At 41.5% G+C, this 24305-nt stretch overlaps 5 protein-coding genes across 8 annotated transcripts; 3 read left to right on the top strand and 2 right to left on the bottom strand.

The window, feature by feature from the left end:
• Positions 1–440: 440 nt before the first annotated feature.
• Positions 441–6748, bottom strand: cib2 (calcium and integrin binding family member 2). Its single transcript, XM_030365406.1, has 6 exons — positions 5864–6748; positions 4315–4349; positions 2665–2776; positions 1825–1972; positions 1442–1637; positions 441–1114 (listed from the first exon to the last, which is right to left on the bottom strand). The coding sequence occupies exons 1-6, from the start codon at positions 5912–5914 to the stop codon at positions 1093–1095; spliced, it is 564 nt and encodes a 187-aa protein (XP_030221266.1). The 5' UTR covers positions 5915–6748; the 3' UTR covers positions 441–1092.
• A 2-nt stretch (positions 6749–6750) lies between these two features.
• lrrc61 (leucine rich repeat containing 61) lies at positions 6751–10855 on the top strand. The gene is made up of 9 exons (XM_030365402.1): positions 6751–7047; positions 8197–8292; positions 8373–8519; positions 9047–9107; positions 9228–9313; positions 9413–9478; positions 9545–9613; positions 9927–10052; positions 10212–10855. The coding sequence occupies exons 1-9, from the start codon at positions 7017–7019 to the stop codon at positions 10316–10318; spliced, it is 789 nt and encodes a 262-aa protein (XP_030221262.1). The 5' UTR covers positions 6751–7016; the 3' UTR covers positions 10319–10855.
• Positions 10856–11057: 202 nt separating this feature from the next.
• Positions 11058–15537, top strand: idh3a (isocitrate dehydrogenase (NAD(+)) 3 catalytic subunit alpha). 3 transcript variants are annotated; one of them, XM_030365399.1, is made up of 12 exons: positions 11058–11164; positions 11667–11726; positions 12103–12150; positions 12325–12408; positions 12616–12730; positions 12926–13113; positions 13359–13492; positions 13579–13681; positions 13795–13859; positions 13975–14059; positions 14444–14596; positions 15020–15537. In XM_030365399.1, the coding sequence occupies exons 1-12, from the start codon at positions 11138–11140 to the stop codon at positions 15101–15103; spliced, it is 1146 nt and encodes a 381-aa protein (XP_030221259.1). In that variant the 5' UTR covers positions 11058–11137; the 3' UTR covers positions 15104–15537. The 3 variants fall into 3 exon arrangements, with proteins under 3 accessions (XP_030221259.1, XP_030221261.1, XP_030221260.1); XM_030365400.1 differs by lacking the exon at positions 11058–11164 and adding an exon at positions 11257–11529; XM_030365401.1 differs by lacking the exon at positions 11058–11164 and adding an exon at positions 11255–11529 and having other exon boundaries at positions 12103–12408.
• A 390-nt stretch (positions 15538–15927) lies between these two features.
• On the top strand, positions 15928–22696 carry dnaja (DnaJ heat shock protein family (Hsp40) member A). Its single transcript, XM_030365398.1, has 8 exons — positions 15928–16104; positions 16368–16508; positions 17117–17291; positions 17795–17899; positions 17986–18213; positions 21514–21744; positions 21836–21936; positions 22066–22696. The coding sequence occupies exons 2-8, from the start codon at positions 16377–16379 to the stop codon at positions 22279–22281; spliced, it is 1188 nt and encodes a 395-aa protein (XP_030221258.1). The 5' UTR covers positions 15928–16104; positions 16368–16376; the 3' UTR covers positions 22282–22696.
• rps27l (ribosomal protein S27 like) lies at positions 22686–24208 on the bottom strand. Of its 2 annotated transcripts, none has more exons than XM_030365408.1 (4): positions 24065–24208; positions 23339–23447; positions 23034–23144; positions 22686–22935 (listed from the first exon to the last, which is right to left on the bottom strand). In XM_030365408.1, exons 1-4 carry the CDS (start codon positions 24068–24070, stop codon positions 22907–22909), a joined length of 255 nt encoding a protein of 84 aa, XP_030221268.1. In that variant the 5' UTR covers positions 24071–24208; the 3' UTR covers positions 22686–22906. The 2 variants fall into 2 exon arrangements, with proteins under 2 accessions (XP_030221268.1, XP_030221267.1); XM_030365407.1 differs by having other exon boundaries at positions 23339–23465; positions 24065–24177.
• Between the last annotated feature and the right edge of the window lie 97 nt (positions 24209–24305).

Raw genomic sequence — 24305 nt, 5'->3', positions numbered from 1 at the left:
ACCAATGTTTAATTTCCCCAGAATTTCAAAGATTTTTCAGGTATTTTCTTTTAAGAAAGCCCTTAATTCATTTGAGAAATGTTTGCTTGGATTTTTCTGGATGTTGTGTGCTCATCAATAGACATTTTGAGCATGTGAATGAGTCTACATTTCAGGTTTGTCTGTGGCTCAATTGGATAATGCCTTGTACTGGTGATCCATAGTTTGAGAGTTCGAATCCCGTTTAGACATTTAGGAACATGCTGAACATGCCATTCAGCCGTTGCACTGCAGCCCATTCACCTGAAAGCAAAGGCAGAATGGCATTTAGGGGAACATCAACCTCTTTCCTTCATAATTATATGTTATATTTATATATCTTCCATTTGTGTGTTCTTGACTTTTAATTTTGCTCGGACCACGTTAATCACCGCGTGCGTACTATCAGGACCCAAAGGAAATGTTGTTATTTCTACTTTATTTAAGTTCAGCAAATTCCACAAATGGCAGAGGTAATGGAGACCATACAGAGCCCTTCATTCAACAGAGAATACACCACGATATGATTGTCATCATGCTCCTAGGACCAAACCTAGATATACAAAATCCTCCAAAAATCGCAGAAAATTAAATTTGCATAGATTATACATGAGTGGAAATCCCTTCTATGGTGTCTATTTGAGTTTTGTGCTTTAGTTACATTCAATCCTTAAAATGTTTTAATCATTGAATTTATGTTGTTGTTAAGGTGGGGTTCAATGGGGCCGTAACGTATACAATAACTCCTCTTGCCATACCTGCGAAAATGGTCTTTCACCCCAGACTTTAGTTTGATAAGATGACAGTAAACAGGATTATTTGGCAGCAATTATTCTGCCTTTCAATCAAATACCTAGAAAAAGATTCTTCAACATGTGACCGAGATTGGTTGAGCCCTGTTACATGAGACCCTTTAAATGTGAGGAAACATGTGTGTTTCACGATAACTCAGAAGACTGGAAGACCAGAAGTTCTGGGTTGACTTCCCAGGCAGGGTGAGGGAGGTTCTGCACTCTGCTCAGGACATTGAGTGGTTCTCCGTCAACCAGCTGTCTTGTCTTCCATTGAGCCCTCCTAGATTCGTATGTGGAAGGTGCTGGATCCACACAAACGAAAACATCACAAATAAGTAATTTTAGAGACCAGCATTAAAAAAGTTATTGTGCATTAAGATTAAGGTCTACATAAATCTGTACCTTTATAAAATATATCAACAATGCATGGAGGATTCCTATTGGATAGCCAGCAGCAAAGCTGGTTTAGATATAAATGAATAAACCAGGTTATGGCTCATAATGGTATTAAAAGGACACAGTGTTAGCTAACGATCCTGACTAGTAGTTCATTTGTAAGCACCACTATGTCTACTCTTCAACCGTGTATAACGACGAGACAAAAGCGGCGTGTGTGAGCGTCAGAATACCTGAGAAAGTCCGGAGCCCTGGTGATCATGTTCTCAAAGTCAGCGAAGGACAGCTTGTGGTCCCCGTCCAGGTCGGCCTCCTCGATGGCCTTCTCACACACCAGCTGCACCTCCTCCTCCGTCAGCTCCTCCTTGGTCAGCCGGTTCAGGGTCTGCTCTAAGTCCTCCTTACAAAGGAAATTATCCACATTGAAATCTGGCAACACACACACACACACACACACACACACACACACACACACACACACACACACACACACACACACACACACACACACACACACACACACACACACACACACACACACACAAAGAATAGATATAATTGTTCACGTCATCTTAGAAATGTCAACGCACTTGAGTGTGTCATTTCTTTTGTTTACCATATATCTTGAAGGCAAAGATGGCCTTCAGCTCTCTAGGGGCCATTTCACTGAGGACAGAAAACATGTCCACAAAGTCATTGAAGCTTTGGTTCCCCAAGCCGTCTTCTGAGAAGGACTCCACTATCCTGTTCCGGAACGGGTTTTCCTGCACAAAAAAGGACCAATATTCAAATCCATGTGTCACTTGATAAAGGGCTCCATGGTGAGCTTATATAAGTATACAAACATCCTGAATGCACGTATAAATAAATAAAATATTTAGACAGAGGTTGAATGAACCTTTACAGTTTCATCAAAGCCACACTGTGTATACAGGCACTGGTCTGCTACACAGATAAACAGCGGGCTAATAAACATGTGTTCTGCTGACCAGGGTGTACATGATCGCTGACTCTTTCTATTGTCTGGCCTGAGGGGTTGGTTCTAATCCCATTAAATGTCCCCGGTAACTTCTGCTGGATATGTCCTATCTCAGAAAAACAGTCAACAGCGCAGAGTGAACCATCTCATTAAATGTCAGATGACTAAGAAAATACCATGAAAGAAAAATAGTTTTTGAGTGGGTGTGTTGGCTGGTGGAATCAATTGAATGTTGGATTCCAAACAGGAACCAAACCACCAGTGATCCATGCCCAGCCATACTGGTTATTTCCCCCACCAGTGGTGAAAGCATTATAATGCAAACCACTTTTGCAGAAATATGAGAGCCAAACACATCGTAGGCCTTGTGTGAGACTGAGAGACTTACATTCCCCCTTTACACATTAGCTAACAGCATGTCATTATCGACATTGTAAAATAATAGAATAACAGCCTCGACCAGTGTGTTCATCTTACGTTGAGTTCTGGCATGGCCACTATTAGCGCTAAGGGCAGTTTACAGTCCGGCTCTTTGGTGTAGTCCATAGGCACGAGATGTGGTGCCAGCTCATGATACCTGCCATGCAACCTGAGCACAGAAGAGAGGTAGGTCAGCACCCACAACGACAACCAATCATCAACTGTAATATCCCCTTTTAATTCTGCTGCAATGATAACCTGTTCAAAAATAAATAATGCCATCAATAGCAATAAAAACAGAGGCATACATAAATATGACTTCATCACTTTCTATGCAGGTGCATGTCTACCTTAGAAACCCAGCATTAAAAATATACAATTAAATGACATTTGTATTTTATTTTAGTGCTCAATATCCACATTAGAGACGTAAGAAATAGTCAATCATTTTGATGCATCATCTATCTATGTCACTAGTATATTATCTACGTCAACCACTCCTGCAGATGGAGACCTCTGAAGCTCAGTGCGTGGGCCCACAGTCAGCCATGACTATCTTTACGGTGGACCGGGCATAATTATGTCATAATGTGTGCAGCAGGAGACAGAAGCTAGAAGTGGTTTATGAAGGCCATAAAGTGCAGCACTCCATTATGCTCCTGCTGACACTTGATTCAGCCTCCGCCGTTGTGCTGGCCTTGCAATCAGAGCCCCTTCAATGTTCTCCAGGGGAAATAGCTCAATGGATAAGGCTAACGCTAAAGAACTGGGAATTGGGTAGATATGGGTGTCATTGAATCATACAATTCTATTAAGTCCATACAATTGAATAATTCAAACACTTAGTGTGGGATAGGTATACCACCACTAAAGCATTAAACAATCATTACATAGATGTGGAATATTCTGCAAAATGCATATTGGCATGCCCATTCGAATGCTTTTCTGGATCTACTGTATCAACATACCAGGCAGCTTTTTGTTTTTTAAAACAAGTAAGTAATTCAAAGGTTAACGTTACTGTCTCACTGTGAAGGCTTTGTTCATATTATAGGCAGAATATATTTCACCCCAAAAATGGAAGTTATGAAAAACACAATACATTCCATCACTGCAGAGTAATGAGATTTCAAATCAAATCCCTTCCTTAAGGGACCCAGATGCCTTCACTAAGTTACTCTGTGGGGTGATATTCTAGAAGAGGGCAACATTTTGCCAGTAACTGCTTTTAATTTCCTAAAGTAGTCATTCAATCTTCGAACCTCAACCACGTTAACGGCAGACCTGAAACATGAGACCGCTGCATCAATCCAATTAGATAAGGAGGCAAGAAATGTGTTTAATTGATGAGGATTTGATGGAGAAGGTGGCAGAAAGAGGGGATCTTAGCCCTCCCTGATATCATTTTACACCCGCTTTACAGTCATAATGCGGACCGTCTCTTTGCACTGCACTGAATGATACAATTTTGGTCAGAATAAGTGGAAGATGACACTGATGAGAAAGAAGTTATTCGAACGCACAAGGTAATAGAGTGACAATGGTTAAAGTAGACTTGAACCTCTGTTCAAAGACTAAAAGGATATGATTTTGCATCATAAAAGTAAATGTTCCATCATTGTTTGTAGATGATTTGCTTTCCCTTCCAAGCTTCCAAACTTTGTTCAGAGCTTTGGGTCGGGATTAACAAAAAAAACATTTACTTACCGAAGAATTTCCTTGCGAGTGAAAAATGTGCAGTCCTGTGAAGAGAAAAGAGATAACAAGTTTGAAGAATGATTATTCTTTACACATCTTATGTAACACCTCCCTGAAGAAAGAGGAGACACAGAGGGACCCTCAGATCATCATATAGAATAATTAGGGGTCTCTAACTTCACCAAGCGAAGATATGCTGAGAAAGGGAAATTGTCAGTCTGTTAGCTGAAGCTGTCTTGACAATTCACATTATATAATCACTGTACACCCTCTACATTGCTATGAATAGTGTTTCATTAAAATGTAGGATATTCTTATTTGTTGTGATGTAAACAACAGAGGAAACATCGACAACATACATATCAAATAAGTGATCAATTATCCTTTCTGCTAATAGCTGATGGATGAATTTAAGGGATAATGGATAGAACACCGATCATTATCGGGTAAATAAGAACAGATGCAAGAGGAGTTGTTTGCTTCGCCCTGAAGGGGCTTATTTTCCTGAGTACGCTGGGGTTGATAAGTTATCGGACTACTTACGGAGTACTACGAAAGACGGCAAACAAATCAATTTTCCTTGACAGCGGTCAATTATACTTGAATTATTATCTAATATAATTCACCGCCGGAAGTTGTGAAGGGCCCATGCAAGTGAATGGAGCGTTCCACGTTATTGAGAAGAGCCGTGTAATAAAATGATATAATTCTGATATTACCTAATTCATCATGTTTTGAAGTTCAAGCATTAAAAAACTGACGTTAAAATCTGTGGAGTATAACGTCTTGGACATAGATTATATTTCTAAACAGAAATATTCTCAAACGAGTTGTTTAATTAATTAACATGTAAAGTGATCGCATATTTGACGACATTCCTTCAGCCAAACAATAGTTTCTCCAGTGTCACAAATCCTTCGGCGGAGAAATAGATATCAGCGCGCGTCTCACGAGGTCTGCGATGAGCAAGGAAAAACCCTAGGAGCTGCCCAGCACTGAGTGATCTCCGGGGAGTAGAATTTCAAGACACGTTATCCCCGGGTCTTTACATACATTATTAAACCACGCAGCGGCACACATGAATCCCGTGTGAATGAACGATGAGGCTTTATGTTTAAAACAAGTTTCACATGTTTTGTGTTTGAACATGCTTATTTTTTAGACGATATGTGTTTTATGTTGCAATAGAGAGGACCTCAGTATTGGGAAGTAGGAGCAACAAAGCCCATTAGCCAACCAATCAAAAGGCTCTCCTATTTTATCTTTTTGAACCAAGCGTTCAGCATTGGGTCAGATCACTTAAAACCTTAGGGACTAAGATGATATAAATGCTTATCAAAATATACAGTCATGATAGATTATCTCTGTGCCACTTAACATACTCAGTATTATAATAGTCCTATGAATAGGCTATCTATAATGTTAATATGATGGATAAATAACCAACACAATTCCATTATCGTTAAACAGCCTTAAGTTATATTGCAAACTAGTCAGCCTCACTCAAGTAACAGTATTTAAGACTGACACAAACATGTAAACATTAATGCACGCTTACCTGATATGCATCGAGTTGTTCATCGGTAAATATTGTTTGCTTATTACCCATCTTAATCGAGTAATACTTTTCTGGGTCACATTCATAACATTGAAAGTCTCATGTGTTTGCTCAAACACAGGCATTTAGGTAGAAGTGAAGGACTCCAAATACATGTCCTCTACAAAACCCCTGCAAGTTGTTGTTTTTGGGAGTAAATTCCGGTATCGATTCAAAATCAATCATAGACACGACCGAGAGCACCAAAAACGACAAGGATAGGGAAGTTCCATCGAAGCTCCGTGGAAACGCTCCTTCGTTTTCCAGCACCGGCTGCTGTCCACTGAGCGGCGGGAAGAAACAACTACCCTGCAGGCAGAGCTGCACGCCGCTAGGGACGTTATATGGGAGGGCGGTGCGCGATGTCAGGGTGGTCTGTGGTTAACGTCCGTTTAGACATTATTAATTCTTTAAGGGATGGATAATTTGCTTAATTCTACCTCAGTGCACAAGACGGTATTCAGAATTATTTCGAACGAACTAATATGGGCCAATGCGTCTTGTTTGAGACTCATACAATAATTCAGATTCTTTTTTTTTTTTAACTATGAGGCGTAGTTCTGTTACATTTATTACATTCAGAAGAAAGTAGAACGTGTTCCTCTGGACTTGAAATGCACTCCCAGACAAACACGCATTCTTTCAGTTATTTTGGTTGGCAAATCATATAGTTTATGGTCAAGTCAAATTGTGGTTGTTTTTTGGTATTATATTGTTCTAATTTAATTAATATAGGTGACCTGTTGCTCTGCGGCGAATAGGCTCTCTGGGTTGAGAGGATGCGCTCAACACTGAACGTGACGTCACGGTGCACCCTGCTGGGCTGCTGAGGTGATGACGTCACGGTGCACCCCTGCTGGGCTGCTGAGGTGATGACGTAACGGTGCACCCTGCTTGACTGCTGAGGTGATGACGTAACGGTGCACCCTGCTGGGCTGCTGACGTCGCGGTGCATCCTGCTGGGCTGCTGAGGTGATGCCACCTGCGCGCCGCTGTCAGTGTACTCAGTCCGCACCAATGACGACTCCACACTTCCACACGACTGCACTTCCCCACAGGACACACTGTTGACTTATAGTTCAAAAGCAAAGAGGAGGTAGCGAACGTTTTAAGGATGGACTCGAAGCGGGAAAAAGACCATGGAGGTAAGTTGTGGTGGATAGCTTGTTGCTATGACGCTGTTGCTAGCAAACAAACGGCGTACCCTAAACAGGCTACCCTGCCGTTTAACAGTTAAACAACGTGCGGTTCATTCACTGCCGCAAGTACCGAGAAACCACAACAATTTCACCTCATAAACTTAACCACCAATCCGGTTAATCGAACCATCATCATCGCCAATTCCCATCGTTAGCCGAGCATCCTGCTACTGGCTTATAGCCATACGGGCTAGTGTCCCTCTGCAGCTCGTCTCTCCTATCCTGACGTCCCCCTGCAGCTTGTCTCTCCTATCCTGAAGTCCCCCTGCAGCTTGTCTCTCCTGGCTTTAGATTCCCTTGCAGCTTGTCTCTACTAACACCCCCCTGCAAGCTTGTCTCTCAGAGCCTAACATCCCCCTGCAGTTTGTCTCTCCTAGCCTGACGTCCCCCTGCAGCTGGTCTCTCCTAGCCTATGCTATATGTCCGCTGATCTCCTTTCAGGTTTAGCCATTGCATTAATTATGTTCACCCCATCAACTGTCAGATTGCACTCATCCCCACCTATTGGAACAGAATAATCTTAACAACAGCACTGGCTGTTAAGAGTCCATGAGTAGTCAGGGGTTATGTTTTGGTCTAGGATGCCTGGAGGTAGACTGCATACGTTTGGGAGCGAACCCAGGACAATTGTTGCTGAAAATTATAAATAAATTATTTAATTTTAATTTATTTGATTAACCCTCCTACATTTTCATACCCCTATATCAAAGACCAATGATTATCCAAATAATTTATCACATTATTATTTCTGTGTAGGGTACTGTTTAAGTCAGATATTCTGAAAAGTGGGATGAAAATAGTGAGCTCAAACCCTACAAGCAAAGCGGAAAGGAACACATTTCAACCTACATCTTAATCACTGTCTCTAGACCGCCAAATCTGTGGGCTGTGTGGTTTGTATGTTAAGCTTCTATTTATAGAAGCTGTTGTCTGTCTCTTCCTTTAGGACACAGAACAGACAACCCTAGTCTCTCCCACTCATGTCCTGCAGCCAAATGACTCACGCCCACGAGTGTTTGCTTGTTGTGTTTATATAATGCTATGTACAGTGTGTGTTCGCCTTGTCTCTACCGCAGTCTTCCGTCACTCTTTCAGATGCAGAATTTGAGAAAATAACTGCAGTGCTGCTGAAGTCCCGCACAGGCGAATTCGATCTTGAATCTATTTTGTTTCTCAAGTTCAGAGGACTTGGTAAGATAATTCCAATAAGATTAACAGATCTATGTCTTATGTGTTGTATTTCATGCATTGACTATGTGTTGGTGCTGCAGGAATACACGATCTCGGATGTATTGGGGAGTGCACAAGCTTGGAGAGATTGGACCTTTCTGGAAATAACATAACCAATCTAGCTCCTCTCGCCTCCCTGAGGATTCTGGTCGTACTTAACGTCTCAGCCAACCGCATTTCCAATTTGGGTAAGAATGAGTTCATGCTTAAAGGTGCAGTGTGTAGTATTCAGCGTTGTCTAGCGGAACAGACTTGGCAGTATTTGAAAATAATCATCCTAAATATTTTTTCCTAAATATGTTACGGATAATCCCATGAAAATGAGAATGGTCTTTTGTTTCGGTTGGTATTATCCCTTTATACCTATATAGCGTATCTCTTACACAGAGCCTGCCATGATGCCCCACAGTGTTACCACAGTAGCCCAGAACTGACAAACGGCTCTAGAGACGACAAGTTTTGAATTTGACGATCATGATCACTATCCTCCTTGTAAGCAAAGCAATGACCTATAGTTGTACAGACTAAATAACTACAAGTTATTCATCTATCAAGGGAAGTAGTCACCGGACATTCAGGTGGTTTCAATCTTCAACCTTACTGCTCGATGCCACAAAGTCCTACACACTGCATCTTTAAATTACTTGGGATTTCCGATGCTGAAGTAGCGATGCACTTCTGACCATTTGTCTTGTATTGCTTCCATCCTTTCCAGAACCCCTTTCTAGTTGCGACAGTTTACAGAGTTTGAATGTGGCTGGTAATGTCATATCAAGGTAATAATGATTGTTGTTCGGCTAAATTATTACAAAACGATTATTCAGTTATGTAATTGATACGTGACTCATGTGGAATAGCTTATTATTGTAATTACCATGAAACCTTTCTTTTGTCAGCATCGAGACACTCCAATGCCTTCAGTCTTTGAGAAAGCTTGAGAGTATACGACTAAAAGACAACACTTATAATTATACCAACCCGGGTGAGTTAAATGAAAAGTCATGGTCAGCCAAATGAAATAATCCCATGAATAAAGCTGTGATATAATGTGCAATATAATGTAAACCTTTGTTTCTTTTAGTATGCAGGAACTCATTGTATCGAACCATTCTGCTTGAGATGTTTGCCAACATCAAGGTCCTAGATGGTAAGATTAATAATTTGTGATCCTTCAACTAGCCGTGTGGGTTGTAAAATGTGTCTTGATTTGTAGGTGAACGAGTTGTGGGACGTGGAAGTGACCTGTATCAACTATGCAAAGACATTGATGACACTATAAAAGGTAATTCACTAATCACTAATTCCACTTCATTGTAATCATCTCATAAGAGTTGGTTACGACCCCCTGGCCTAGGGTATAGAGGGGGTCAAATATACAGGACTCAAACAGCACAGATGATGGGTTTCAAAGTTAAACAAAGGATCATATGGAATAAAGAAAAACTACCAAGCAGGAGATTGGTCAGGGGGAGCGTGAGAATCAATAATAAACACGATAGGACTTACCTTACAACAGATTAATCTTTCTTTTAGCTCAACAGAATAAAGATGGGTAAGTGGTGGGTTTACTGTGCTGTTTTCCTGCCAACGTCTAGCTGGAACATACAAAAACGGACAACTGTCCGAACATCTGGATTACAAACCATGGGTGGAAGATAACTATTGGGAAATAAAGAGATCGAACAATGCCATCGTTGAAGAAGCCTACAAGCAGTTCAACGGTAAAGTTTGTATTTAAGGACAATACCGGTCTGGTGATATATTGTCAGTGTTTACATTTGTGTCAATATTGTCCTTTGAGTATGATTTCATCCAAAACGGTTTCTCTATGTATAATAGGATATAATATAATATGATATTTTTCCGTGTGACCTCACCAGATGTGCTTCATGAATGCAGACTCCTGAACAGCAGAGCCACGCACATGATTTCACAAACTGAACGATCAATGAGCCTGAAGAAGCAGCCAAAGCAGTATACTGTATAAACATGCTGTTATCCTACCATTGGTTGTATTCATATGAAGTGTTCATGACTTGTACTGTATTTTTCCTAAAAACTATTATCCTAATGCATACAGCATTGTTGCCTACATACTATTGCAATTAATGTTATTCGGAAAATGTGTGTTTTAAGAGATGCAGTTGAGAGGTTTAAACTAAAGTCCTATTTACTACCCTCAGGCTTCTGTGAATATTTGTTTACTAGCATAATGTTCGTTCATGCACCTTGCATTAACGCTAACTTTGGCAAGGGAAGGCTGCTTTAAAACTTGTAGTTTTTTGGTAAAGCTGCTTGATTTTACATCGCTAGATCATTTTGGGATAGTGTCCTATTGTGCTTGCTTTGAAACTAACTTTTGCAAAGAGCGACTGAAAGATTGTTTTAGCTTTTTTACTTGTTTTGTATTTTCTATGTTTACCCATGTTACATTGACAATGTAACAATACATTTGCCGTCAACTGGTCCTAATCATTTCTACAATGCTCCCGTCTTTCTGTAATGATTAAAACGTTATCCCTTACTTGTCCTGTGTACAACCTGCTTGTTAATTTCCCACATGAGCTAAACAGGTCTTAATATCGTTACAGGTAGATCATGTAACCAATATTTATAGACAGAAAGTTACTTGTTCATAAACGGGAGATACCAAAAAATCTAAAACCAATATATCTAGCGCCATTTAGTGGTGGTCGGGCACACTGCATAGTACATGGTTGGATCACGTGGGGTCCTTCCATTGAAATGAACTGAACCGTGGTTGACGTCTGCCTCTATCACGCTAGTAGCTATACCAACTGCTGCCATGGCAGGAAGCACCTGGAGGACTGCAGTGAGTCTCTGCACTGACATGTGTATTGTTGTGTTATAACGTAATGTAGTAGTGGTAATGTCGATTATCTGTAAGGTCGAAGAGGTTGCGGTGTCCTCCATGTTGGGGTCGCGAAGCAGGCTACCTGTTTGCTGTAGCTATAGCAACCCGGTTACCTGGATGCTCATTGCTCGCTCGTCATCACCAGTTTGGTGATCCCTGCCTTCTTCTGAGTAGCTTCACTTTGATATGACAGCTGTAGCGCAGAGCATTAATCACAAATTAACATTTAATCACCAATGATTGTTTAATTACTGTGATCATGTTTTTATCAAGGCGTTGTTATAACCTTTGTCAATGTCACATCGATATCATGCTAGCCTAAGGTATGTGCTGCTAGGTAGCGTACGTCCCATTACTATAGATATTTGACTTACTAGTTAGCCTTACATTATTTAACAATGTATATTTTAATAGTGACTTAAAAAGGTGTAAGCAGGTGGTTTACTTATTTCATCTGCAGGTCTTCAACCTTCTGAGGAGGTGGGGCCTGAAGGACACCAAGGCTTTCACTGCTGACCAAGTAAACACACACATCACACACATTGTTATTTTTTTTATGCCAAATCGGAAATCGTTATTTATATTTTGCAATTGTTTTCTGATTCTATAGATTCCCCTATAATTCTCATTGAAACCAACTACTTTAAATGGGGGTCTTCACTATGTGTATTTGATACAACTGATTAATATACCAAAAACATTTGATCATGAATGCTCTTTGTGCGGTATTTCAGCTTGCTTTATACAAATCGTATTAGTTATTGGACCACCACTTCGCTATTTTGACGTTTAGACAACTTTATCATTAGTTCTTATGCGACTTGTTTCGTAGAAAGCATCTGAGCGTACGTATTATGTATGCATCCCATCATTCTTCCCTCCTATTAACCCTACAGGTGCCACAAGCCCCTAGACAGCAGCGTCCTCGGGCCAGCGACCATGGAGTACGTCTGGCATCAGCCAATGAGCTTCATTATTTTATGATTGGCCTATACATTTGTCATGTTTACTATGAGTCGTCATAGTTCTTATCTAAGAAAGAACACAAGGCATACTTTTTATTTAATGAAATTATATTGAATGCTGGCAATTGTTGTTCACTGTAATTCCCCTCTCAGATGCAGACGGTGACACTAATCCCTGGGGATGGAATCGGTCCCGAGATCTCCACTGCTGTGATGAGGATATTTGAAGCAGCTCAAGTGAGTACTTTGACAGGAGCTTTCTCAAACCATGACCTGCGGTTTTTATGGTTTTGTTTCAAAGTATATTTATTCGGTATTCTCAAGATAATGGATAATTTATCTTCCTTTTTTCCTTGCAGTGCAGTTCGACAGATATACATTTTTGGTTAAGTGGTTGTTTGGTTTAAATGTTAATAAGTATTATACTCTGTATATTTGCTATAGGTACCCATTCAGTGGGACGAGAGGAATGTCACAGCCATCCAAGGGCCAGGTGGTAACTGGATGATACCTCCAAACACAAAAGAATCAATGGACAGAAACAAAATTGGCCTCAAAGGTATTTAATAAGTCCTTTCTTTGAATTTATCATTTCATTAATGTTTATGTGATTAATAAGGAAATTAACATTCGTATGGCTTCATTAAAGTAGCCTTGTTCCTGTGTTTTACACAAATTGTGACAAAGTAGTGCATATTGGCTGATCTTTGCTTCAAGAATATATAGATGATTCACAACACAACACTATCTGCAGGTCCCTTGAAGACCCCAGTTGCAGCTGGCCATCCTTCAATGAACCTTCTCTTGAGAAAAACATTTGATCTGTATGCAAACGTACGCCCCTGTATGTCTATTGAGGGCTACAAGACCCCTTATACAGATGTGGACCTGGTGACCATACGAGAGAACACTGAGGGGGAATATAGCGGGATCGAACATGTGGTGAGAAATACCACAAGACACTAGTTGTGTCTTGCCCTGTATGTGTACCTGGTCTCGGAATCTGAAACTGCTTCTCCCTGTAAAAGATTCTGCGCATATTATATATTATCAACAGATGTGTTTTGAGGGGGAGGTTTTTACGACCATCTTCCACCTGCATGTGGTAGCAGCGGTATCCTTATTGTATGCGTTGTCATATTGCAGTATTGTATGTTAATATTTTATTCATTGAACTTGCATGGCAGATCGTAGATGGAGTTGTACAGAGCATAAAGCTCATCACAGAAGATGCAAGTGAACGTATTGCAAAGTACGCTTTTGAATATGCCGTTAATAACCAGCGCTCCAGTGTTACTGCGGTGCATAAGGCAAATATAATGTAAGTTGTATTCTAAACATCCTATTTTACGTGCCAACCCTCTACACGCACATTAATATTTCTTTGTCCGTTACCCCTTTTTGCAGGCGTATGTCAGATGGTCTCTTTCTCCGCAAATGTCGAGAAGCAGCCGAGAATTACAAAGATATCAAGTTCACTGAGATGTACTTGGACACTGTGTGTCTTAATGTAAGTATATGTCCATCGTAAAAAATATATAAATATTTCAAATATGCAAAACGTTGTTACTCGTGTAAACATTATTGCTTGAATTTCATCCAAAATATGTATCTTCTACCCAGATGGTCCAAGACCCCACACAGTTTGACGTTCTAGTGATGCCAAATTTGTATGGCGACATACTAAGGTTAATTGCTTTCTTTCGTTTCAATAAAGAAAAATGCTTATCCACGCTGACACATTTGTCCACTCAAATAAACGTTCAGCGTTAATCTAACAGCCTACTCTGTTCCTCCTGGAAGCGATCTTTGTGCTGGGCTCATCGGAGGACTGGGAGTGACTCCAAGTGGAAACATCGGGACCAATGGAGTCGCCATCTTTGAATCGGTGGGTACTGAGTCAGCCTGCTTGTTTAGTCATTCTTACCATGGCCTGGTATGTGTTTGTGGCTTTTAGCTATCTCTGTTGTGTACGGGAAATTGGATTAACCTAGCAGTCGTAAGTACTTGGCAATTGTTCTACGAACATTGTCACTACACGACAGCGACATATTGTTGTTTCTTTTCTTCATACAAAGGTACTTATTGAAAGTCGATTAGGATAAAAGTGTTACACTTAGGGCTAAATGCCCTAAGTGTAAATGTAAGTTTAAGGCCCTACCCCTTACCCCTTCCCCTTACCCCTTCAAAACAAGGGGGAGGGGTAAGGGGAAGGGGTCAGGGGTAGAAATGGGATTGGGCCTAAATATTGGGGGCTTCTTGTGAACCGCAGGTTCATGGAACGGCCCCGGACATAGCGGGAGCAGACCTCGCCAACCCCACTGCCCTGCTGCTCAGTGCCGTCATGATGCTGCGGCACATGGGGCTGCACGCCCATGCCCAGAGGATCCAGACTGCCTGCTTCAACACCATTCAAGACAAACGGGTACGTACAGCCAGGGGCGGCCTTCCCTACAGGCGGGTTAGGCGGCCGCCTAGAGCGCCATCTAGAGGGGGAGCGCAAAATAGTGCGTCCAAAAAAAAAAAAAAAAAAATGTTATCGGCTACATCCCCCCCCAAATGTGCTGGGGCCGCCCCTGCGTACAGCTGCTAGTTCGGCCAGTGCTGGAATTCGCACGTGGTGATGTGTATACGCTTGTTTACGTACGTTACACTTGCATTGCATTGAGTCGTTTAGCAGATGCTTTTTTGTGTACAGTATGTTTATTTGTATTCATGCTTAATAGTCATATCTCAGATTTACAGGGATAGTACATTTTAAAGTGCATTCTAAATGAATTATAACAGCTTTAACAACGTGGTGCACAAGTTCAAAGTCTTTCATATGTTCGTGTGGTTTCCCACCAAGGTGCTGACGAAAGACCTGGGGGGAAACGCCAAGTGCTCAGAATTCACGGCGGCGATCTGTGAGAGGGTACAAGACTTGGACTGAAGAGGTGGACCCCAGAGTCCAGGCAGGGCTGGATCCTCTCGCTGCACGAGTTCCTCGTCTTACTATGGCTCTTTAGTTACTTTCAGTTTTGCAAACCAAAAAGCAGAAGCACTGAAATAGATGACTCTTGACTAGCCAATGTCTTTCTGTGAGCAAATCTTGGTCTTAAACTGGAAATTTTCAAGTATAATGTTATTTATTTAATGAATTTATGTAATTAAGGTTGAGCCTTTAGGAGGGACTCTTTGAAATGAGAGTTCAATCGGAACATATATGTTGGAAAGATGCCCTGGATGTATGCAAATGTCTGATTGCTAAGATGAAAGTTATTGTTGCTCGGGGAGAGATTGCCTGTCCTCATGAATAACTGAAAAGGCTAAACTGTGATCTTGTCGCACACAATCAATAAAAAGCTTAGAAAAAAATACATCAGATCAATCAGTGTGATGCATTTGTGAGAACGAACAGGACCATATGACACAGGCGCGAATGACACAATGCCACAAATAACAATGATTTCATGCTTGAATAGCCACTCTCTGAGATCAGCAAGTCGCAACGTTGCTATTGTATGATGTTGAACTATCTTTATTCAAGTAGTTACACCATTTTTTACTCAAATTGTTATTTTACTTTTATTTAGTACATTACTGATGAAGAGAAACTTATTTTTTGGGGCAGACTGGGTACACAACCCACTTCCGCTCCGGTCTTTTCGAGACTCTTCTATGTGTGTTTCAACATCCGGGGGGGGGGCACCTTCTCCGGCCCCCCTGCGCTCAGTGTTGCCAGATTGGTTTAGATTTTCCCCCAATCTGGCACAACTGGCAATAACAGTGTTGCCAGTTTGGGCGGGAAATATGTCCCAAACTGGCAACACTGTCCTCCGGCCCCTGCGCTCCAGAATATTCTGCTCTCGGCAGTCGCCTGTTATAAGAAGCAGCCATCTTCCTGATAAGGGTCGCTTTGCTGAAAGGAATATCCTACCCTGAGACAGTAAAGTAAGTATTGCATTTTACAATACATATAGAATTAGATAAAGGCAGGCGATATTCAACGCCAAAGTAGGACGCACTATTTTTAACTATGTTCTCCATGTGACTGCGTTAGCCCATGCTGGGTAGCCCCTTACCCCCATGCTAGGGATCGCTACTCTTCTGGTGCGGCTATCACATGAAGTTACTGCATTTGAGTGCTCTATCTAAATTGCCTAATTTCACTGATTCATTCACAATTATTTTTCCTCGCTCCCCGTGTCGTTTAGGTTGCCATCATGGTTCATGAGACCGGTTTCTACGACCTCTTGGGTGTGAAGGCTCAAGCTTCGCCAGATGAGATCAAAAAGGCGTACAGAAAACTAGCATTAAAATATCATCCGGACAAGAACCCCAGTGAAGGAGAGAGGGTACGTACTGGGAGATGTGCCCGTCAGGCCGGCCCTTTATGGAGAGGGACGGCTGCTTCTATTTTAGAACGCACGCCTGTTGGAATGAGGCAGCAGAATGCAAGGAACTCTCTGGAAAGCTATCAGAGTCATGTTGAGGTCTCTTCACTCTGCCTGAAGTTATCTTCTCTCGACAGCTTGTAAAAAAGTACACCTTAGTACCGTTGCATTGCAATGCAATTCGTTATTAAATCACCATTGTCTTGAACTCCATATTTCTCCATTAGTCTGACCTGGTCTTCAACCATCTAAAAGGTGTATTGGCTAAAAGGGGTCGTCGTCTACCATAACCATTTTCCCTTGATGATAGTGTTGCTGAATGATATTAATTATTTGTATTGTTACAGAAGAAACACACACACACACACACACACACACACACACCATTGTATGTCGTCTAGTCACAACATTTTTCACCCAGGCTGGTGGTGGACTTTAGTCACGGGGCAGGGCACACAAAGGGCAATTATTTCTAATAAATGCACAAAAAAAGTGTTGTGTTGCACAACAACCTGTGTGGTGTAATAAGCTCATTGCTGTGCAACTCGTTTAAATCCCCCCTCAAACAGTTCAAGCTGATATCCCAAGCGTACGAGGTGCTATCGGATGCAAAGAAGAGGGATCTGTACGACCAAGGTGGGGAGCAAGCCATCAAGGAGGGGGGCATGTCTGGCGGCGGCTCCCCCACGGATATCTTCAACATGTTCTTCGGTGGCGGAGGAAGGACTCAGAGGGAGAGAAGAGGTACGCATCAAGATATTAAATTAAATTTAATTTGTACTGCCCTTAATCACCATTACAGTCTCAAAGGGCTTAACAGGCCAAATATTTATGAAACCCTCCTTTACCCAAGCCCCCACACGGGCAAGAAAAAACTCCCTTGAAATTAGCAAGGAAGAAATCTTGAGAAGAAACGCATAGTAGGGGATCCCTTCTTCCAGGGATGGTCAGGAGTGCAATGGGTGCCATAATTGACATACAGGTAAATACATGCACATCATATTAAATTGGTTATGTGGTGCTGGCCGGTTAACCGTGAGGAGAGTCCAGGCATCCAGTCCAGTCACTGCAATACGCTAGAACCGACAGAATAGTCAATTAGAACGGAAAAGTACATGGTGGAAAAATGTATACTGTATTGACAAAAGCACAAACAAACACAGAGATATGAGCAATGACGTTCACGATGAATACGTTCAAATACGATGGAGACTCCTTGATGACTTTCTCCTCCTTGTTGTGTTCAGGGAAGAACGTGGTCCATCAGCTCAGCGTGACTCTAGACGAGATGTACAACGGAGGCACCAGGAAGCTAGGGCTCCAGAAGAATGTCATCTGTGAAAAATGTGAAGGTAGGATTCATTCATTCATTCATTCATATGAAATCCTAGGCTCTCGTTACGAACCTAAGAAAACACGATTGATTTTTATTGGACAGGTTATGGTGGTAAGAAGGGAGCCCTGGAGAAGTGTCTCAGCTGTAAAGGAAGAGGCGTGACGATCAAAGTGCAGCAGATCGGACCGGGAATGATTCAGCAGATCCAAAGCATGTGTGCCGACTGCCAGGGCCAGGGCGAGAAGTTCAGCTCCAAGGACCGCTGCAAGACCTGCAACGGCCACAAGGTGGAGCGCACTAAGAAGGTCCTCGAGGTCCACATTGACAAAGGTGGGTCTTTCGTGTGAACGTGAAGCCGTTCCTAAACCAGGCCGTTTTGGTCGAGTAATTATGATAGATTAGACCAGAGGAATTCCATGAGTGCTAATGGTTCAGAATGATAGAACTGAGGGCTTTTAAAGGATTTGGCCTGTTAGCTAAGAACCCAGCTTGTCTAAATAAATCTGCCATGTTTTCTGTTAAACTCATCCTGTCACACAGAATGCACATTCTGAAATTGGGATATATTTTGTTCCCACAAACAGGCAAAGAAATGTTGACTTGGTTTGAACATGCAGCTGCACATTCTAGCACGTGGAGAAATCTTGTTTTAAGTTAGTAAATAACTCTTCTGCTGAAGCAAGTTACTCTGTTGCCGAGTTACATGCGAGTTACATCAACCCACCTTCTGGTTGTATACCTTGAGAGGGGATGAATTGAACAATTATCTTTGCTGAATTACTTCTCAAAATAGACAATGTCAATAATTAACCTGGAGTGTCAACAAATTGACCCAAACCTTTATGACGCATGGCCTTTTTATAAGTGTGTTTCTAATTTATTAATGGTAAATTGGAAGAACACACCATCAACGTTCCTATGGATGAAATTGTGAAGTTGCACGCAGGGTTTAATACATTGAATATTCTTTGGCCGGCGACAGTAATTTCATTGTCAACCAAAGCAAAATCCTGACTCCCAAAGAGAGGGTTAACTGAGATAGCTTAAAGCATAGTCATCTCTGAATGGCTTCAGTGTGGTCTTTGGCCAGCAGACGGCGGTACGTTGTAGACCTACTAGTAGTAAACCTTAGATGACAGTCTTTGGCTGGCTAGCACCAAAGAAGACATTACTGGCTATCAGTAATGTTATGCTCACACGGGACCAGATGGTTCTTATACAGTTGTTGGACCTAATGCTATGTTCACACAGGAGCAGACGTTTCTTATACAGTCATTGGACGGTCCTGTAGAGACTAGTGGAGCTAGTTTATTTTGCGATGAAACCATTACATGTGTGTATTCTGCCATCAATGTGCCTTTCAATCAGCAAATATTTCCAACCAACCAAACCATTTCTATTGTCTAATTAAACATTCAATTAGGTGAAATACCGAAGGTGCACAGTATAGCCAGAGTTGCCTATGCAATGACAAGTAGCTCAAATACACAATATCAGAAATTGGCCACGCTCAATTCCATAATAAGTCTAGCAGATTGTAGAGAAATCTGTTCTAAATAAACACCTGTGTAGTTTATGGAGAGAGAACCTTGGTGCATTTACTGAATTAATTACATTTGATTAAAAAATAAAGTACATGCAGAAGAGGTTAGTGTGGCATAAGCTGAATAGAATCAGTGGGCATTAGACGGATTCAAAGCATGCGTCACAAGTTGCACAGTTAACGCCAGGGAAAGACGGCGCCGCGAAAGGAGGTGCTTTTTAGGATGAGATGAGGTCGGGATGGAGAACAAGCATAGGTTTATGTTAACAAATGGTTATTAATAAAATTCATAGTTATTTGTCAAATGAGGTGAAACAGAGTCATGCCTTTAAAGACCGGTCATGTCCGATGGAAGTCACCCACCAAATGCCCATTCTGAGCCCGGACACACCCTCAAACTTTTAACTTTATTAAATACACTTCCCTCCCCACTTAAAGTTGCCTAATATCATTTAAACTGCTGATTTAGGAAAAGAGAAACCGATTCATGTCAATGAGGGCAAACATTGATAAAGTAATGAAATAAGGGATGGCCTCTACTCTGTTGATTTGTGTCTTCGACAGGCATTTAGTCAATGTTGTCTGGACTGGTCTAATGGCTGTGTCGGTTAATTGTTCTTGTGTAGCAGCGGGACGTTCCATTGGGAAAATGGGGGGGCAAAATGAGTGAGACCACAGCATTGCTTGGTTACAAGAAGGAAAAGCTGATCAATTATCCATGAAAAATTGTTGGAGCTTTCCTTAATGTTAGTTTGATAATCCCTTTGTAATGGCAGTGGACTATCCAATCATTTTATCTTCCAAGTAGAGCATTCTATTCTACACCACCTAGAATCATACCCAATGTCAGGAAACGAAACGTCTACAGTTGAGCACAGTACTACACAAAACCATTAAGGTTTAACCCAAAAAAAATACAAACTGTCAAAAGCAGCTTTCTTAATGTACTACGCTCATGAAAATAATTCTCTTTGCCAGTACTCGTTAGTAGGGATGGGGATCGAACCCCGGTTCTGTCACCTTTTGGTTTTTTTTCGATACCACTATCGAGTCCCGTCGTTCATTTATTATTTTCTTTGTGCTGCAAGTCCTGTAACGTAATGTTGTGTCCCTCGAGTCACGGCATTTAAATCAAATCAATCCAATCACTGCAGCGTGTCCACCAATGTTTTTGAATGGAATTGTAAGCAAACAGTATTACAAGTAAAACTAGTGAAGTCTGGCAGTTAACTTTGCGAGAGGATGGCAGAACGGGCGAAAATCTTTTATTGTAAAGGGGGGAATCCAACCTCAATGGCCAAGCACATTAGCATTGTGCATCAAATGAAGGTCAAATGCAGTACCTTCGACTGTCTCCAAGTTGAAAAGACTCCTCCTGTCTCCTCCTTCTCCTGTCGCACCACAGACAGGCCCGTCTTAATCATCAACTCAAAGTACGAGCGGTAATCGCACACACAGATATTGTCGCTAGTCCCGTCAGTTAAAAATAGTAATCCAATTGTGAAATCGGTGTTGTAAGCAGCATACAAGCTAGTTATCTTAAAAAGTACAAAAAAGATTCAGATGTGCTGCGTGATGATGTGTTGAGGTTGGCTCAGTAAAACGACTGTTGGGTAATCAGGTTCAAATGTAACATAAAGAAATGGTAAATTGAGTTTTTGTTTTTGAGTTTTTGAGAAACATGAGTAATGTATTACTCATGTTTCTGTATTACTAATACAATTGTATAGTGCTCTAATCATTTTAGTATAATAAAACTACTGATGTCAATATTTATTAAGAATTACATATTTAATTTAAAATACAATTATTTATTTCGTAAATATTTTCCTCACACTAAAAACGCATCGTATTTCAACCAATTAATAGAAAAAAGTATCGATAGTGGTATCGATAAAGACTCAGATCGTTAAGGAGTATCGAAAATGGTATTGATATCAATAAATATTAATGATCCCTACTCGCTAGTGCTTTTACGCTGTTCTGCTAAATTGAACGATGGCACATTTGTTCTATAAGCCGAAACGTATATATCATATCATACATTAGAGGCATTGAAACTCATCTAATGATGTTCCATTTGAAAGGAATGAAAGATGGACAGAGAATCACATTCCACGGGGAGGGCGACCAGGAGCCGGGACTAGAGCCTGGTGATGTTATCATCGTGTTGGACCAGAAGGAGCATCCTGTGTTCACGCGGCAAGAGGATAACCTGATCATGCAGATGGAGATCAAGCTGGTCGAAGCTCTCTGTGGATTCAAGAAGGCCATCCTGACGCTGGACAGCAGAACCCTCATCATCAGCACACAGCCAGGTACTGTATCGCTGTGGCACTTGTGTACTTCGCCATGTACCAGTTAAAATATACACCAGTTGCATATCTTTCTCTTTCTCTCGGTTTCCAGGTGAAGTGGTGAAGCACAATGACCTCAAATGTGTTCAGAACGAAGGCATGCCAATCTACCGGGAACCTTTCGATAAGGGACAGCTCTTCGTTCAGTTTCAGGTGAGATTCCTAGAGGAAACAACGGTTCTCTATGGTGGCTGGAGTGCATATATGCCATCTACCCATTCTGGACCTATTTAACGCACCACACGATTTCAATGGATTTGCATGATCTTTTATTATCCAAAGGTGGAGTTCCCAGAGAAACACTGGCTCCCAGAGCACCTGATGTTCCAGTTAGAGAGGCTGCTGCCGGCCAGAGACGAGGTGGTGGTTTCTGATGACATGGAGGAGGTGACCCTCAGCGAGGCGGACAGCCAATCACAGCAGAGGGGCAGCAGTCGCGAGGCCTACGAGGAAGACGACGAGGGTCAAAGGCAAGGGGTGCAGTGCCAGACCCAGTGATTACCTTTTTATTTAGGATGCAACGTGAACGTCACAGGCCTTAAGTCCTCCACACCACAAGAGTTAAAACAGTGCAAAGTCATCATGGTCTGACTTCTGACATGACAGGTCATTGCTTTAGGCAACTTTATTCGTCCCCTTCCTGTTTCGGCTCCCCATGGTTATCCATATGCTAGTAAAACAGCTTATCACACGGTAGCTATTACAAGTTTATTTGGGTTTTTCCGTCTCGTATCTTCCTGATGTGAATGTTTTGTGTATTTGTTTTCTATGCATGTTCCTAATAGAGAAATGTCACATCTGACTGGAATGGAGTTCTAGTATGCTTTCTGTGAAGGTAAAGGTCCTGATATTGCATTCAGCGTTTCATTGCTTTTTTTTTTTCTTTCAATAAAACCCAAATCCACCTTTTCAACAGCTTCATGATTTATTCTGTTCAGATGAAACTACATTGCATTTATTTCCTTTTGATACAAGATAAATCTTCATGAAAGATTACTATCAAAGTAATGTCTTAACGACATTAGTGTTGAGCTAATCAACCACATAACGTTCATAAAGTTGATTTGAGTCCACGGTGTGTTCAGGCACTGAGTGGGGCTCCAACATATGGCATTTCCTGTGCTCAGTGTTGCTTTTTCCTGAACGAGCAGCCTAAACAAAAACAAATATCAATTAATTCATCATAGGTTCGTTACAGTGTGTTTTCAATTATGATATATATTTTTTTTATACGAATGAGCTAAAGGTACCCTCAGTGAGTCTGGCCTTGCCTCCGGTGGGCTGGCACAGCACTGTGGAGCAGCCCAAGCATAGCACCACGGTCTGTGCGTGGCTGAACACGGTGGTGATCTTGTAGCAACCTGAAGAAATGGAGCGTTCTCTTACCATTGGTTTTGATGCCGAATTCCATCTGATGTAGCTGTCCTTATGGTCGTGACTGATATAAGTTGTGTGTTTTTCAACTTTTTTTTTACTTTTGGTTATGCTATCAAACTATGATTACACTATATGTGCTTTGTAACTTATTGGAGCACGGTTTGTGACGTTATTCTACCTGGGCACTTCACGTCCATGAAGAACGAGTTGGGGCTCTGGACGAGTCGCTTCTTCTTGTGATGCATTCGCTCATCATCCAGAGAAGGATGCAGAAGGTCTTTTGCGAGCTGGGACACAACACAAACCTTAGGAAACTATAACAATGTATTATCACACAAACCTCGACGATTGTGTCCGTTTACACGAAATAAGTACGCACCAGATAAGCCTAGAATAGGCCGATGGGCATGTCAGGACACGTCACTGCCTACGCTTACTACATAAGAAAATCGATTCAGACAATCTTACGGATACTCTACGGCAAGATACTGTACGTTTATTGAACTTTGAGCAGTTTATGTCGTTAGTAGGCCTGTTGCCAGCTAGAATAAAGCCAAACCGTGCATGCGTATGCAACTTTAATTAAAAGAAAAAGACTGCATCAGGCATGTTGATGGTTCCCATATTAAGATGTCCAAAGCATTGTTATTGTACTGGTTGGAACTGGTGGTTGTATTGGCGTTTTAAAGAGGCTCACACCTCAGGTGTAAGTCAGTACTTAAACATGTTTACCATTAAGTTTCCGTTAGAATCCCACGTCAGGGGAGCAGTTCAGGCTGCTTAGCATGCTAGCTGCATCACATGTGCTTCTGCCATACTGACAGTTATATCGAGGATCTGGATGTCACTTAGCTTTCATATTAATAACCATAAGGGGCTGAGAGAGTTAAACAGTGTTACTTACAGGCATTGTGATGGAGTACGAAGTTGGTGGTTGTTGGTCGTAGTTTCGCCTGATTGGTCCACTGCAGCAGCACAGCAGATCCACTAGGGTGTTTTGGAGGTGGGTCTTAATCTAGACTAAACCATAACGTGGTGCATATTTGTGGTATTTATTGTTATTACTAACCTAGTAATGCACCAACGTATGTAACTACGTTTTTTTGTATGCATCGTTTAACTAGGGGCTATTGTCGAATATAATG

Source organism: Gadus morhua, chromosome 9 (genome assembly GCF_902167405.1).
Source record: "Gadus morhua chromosome 9, gadMor3.0, whole genome shotgun sequence".
In the NCBI taxonomy this organism is placed as follows: domain Eukaryota; kingdom Metazoa; phylum Chordata; class Actinopteri; order Gadiformes; family Gadidae; genus Gadus; species Gadus morhua.
The sequence above is the reverse complement of the archived record's forward strand: the minus strand, read 5'-3'. Positions and strand labels throughout refer to the sequence as shown.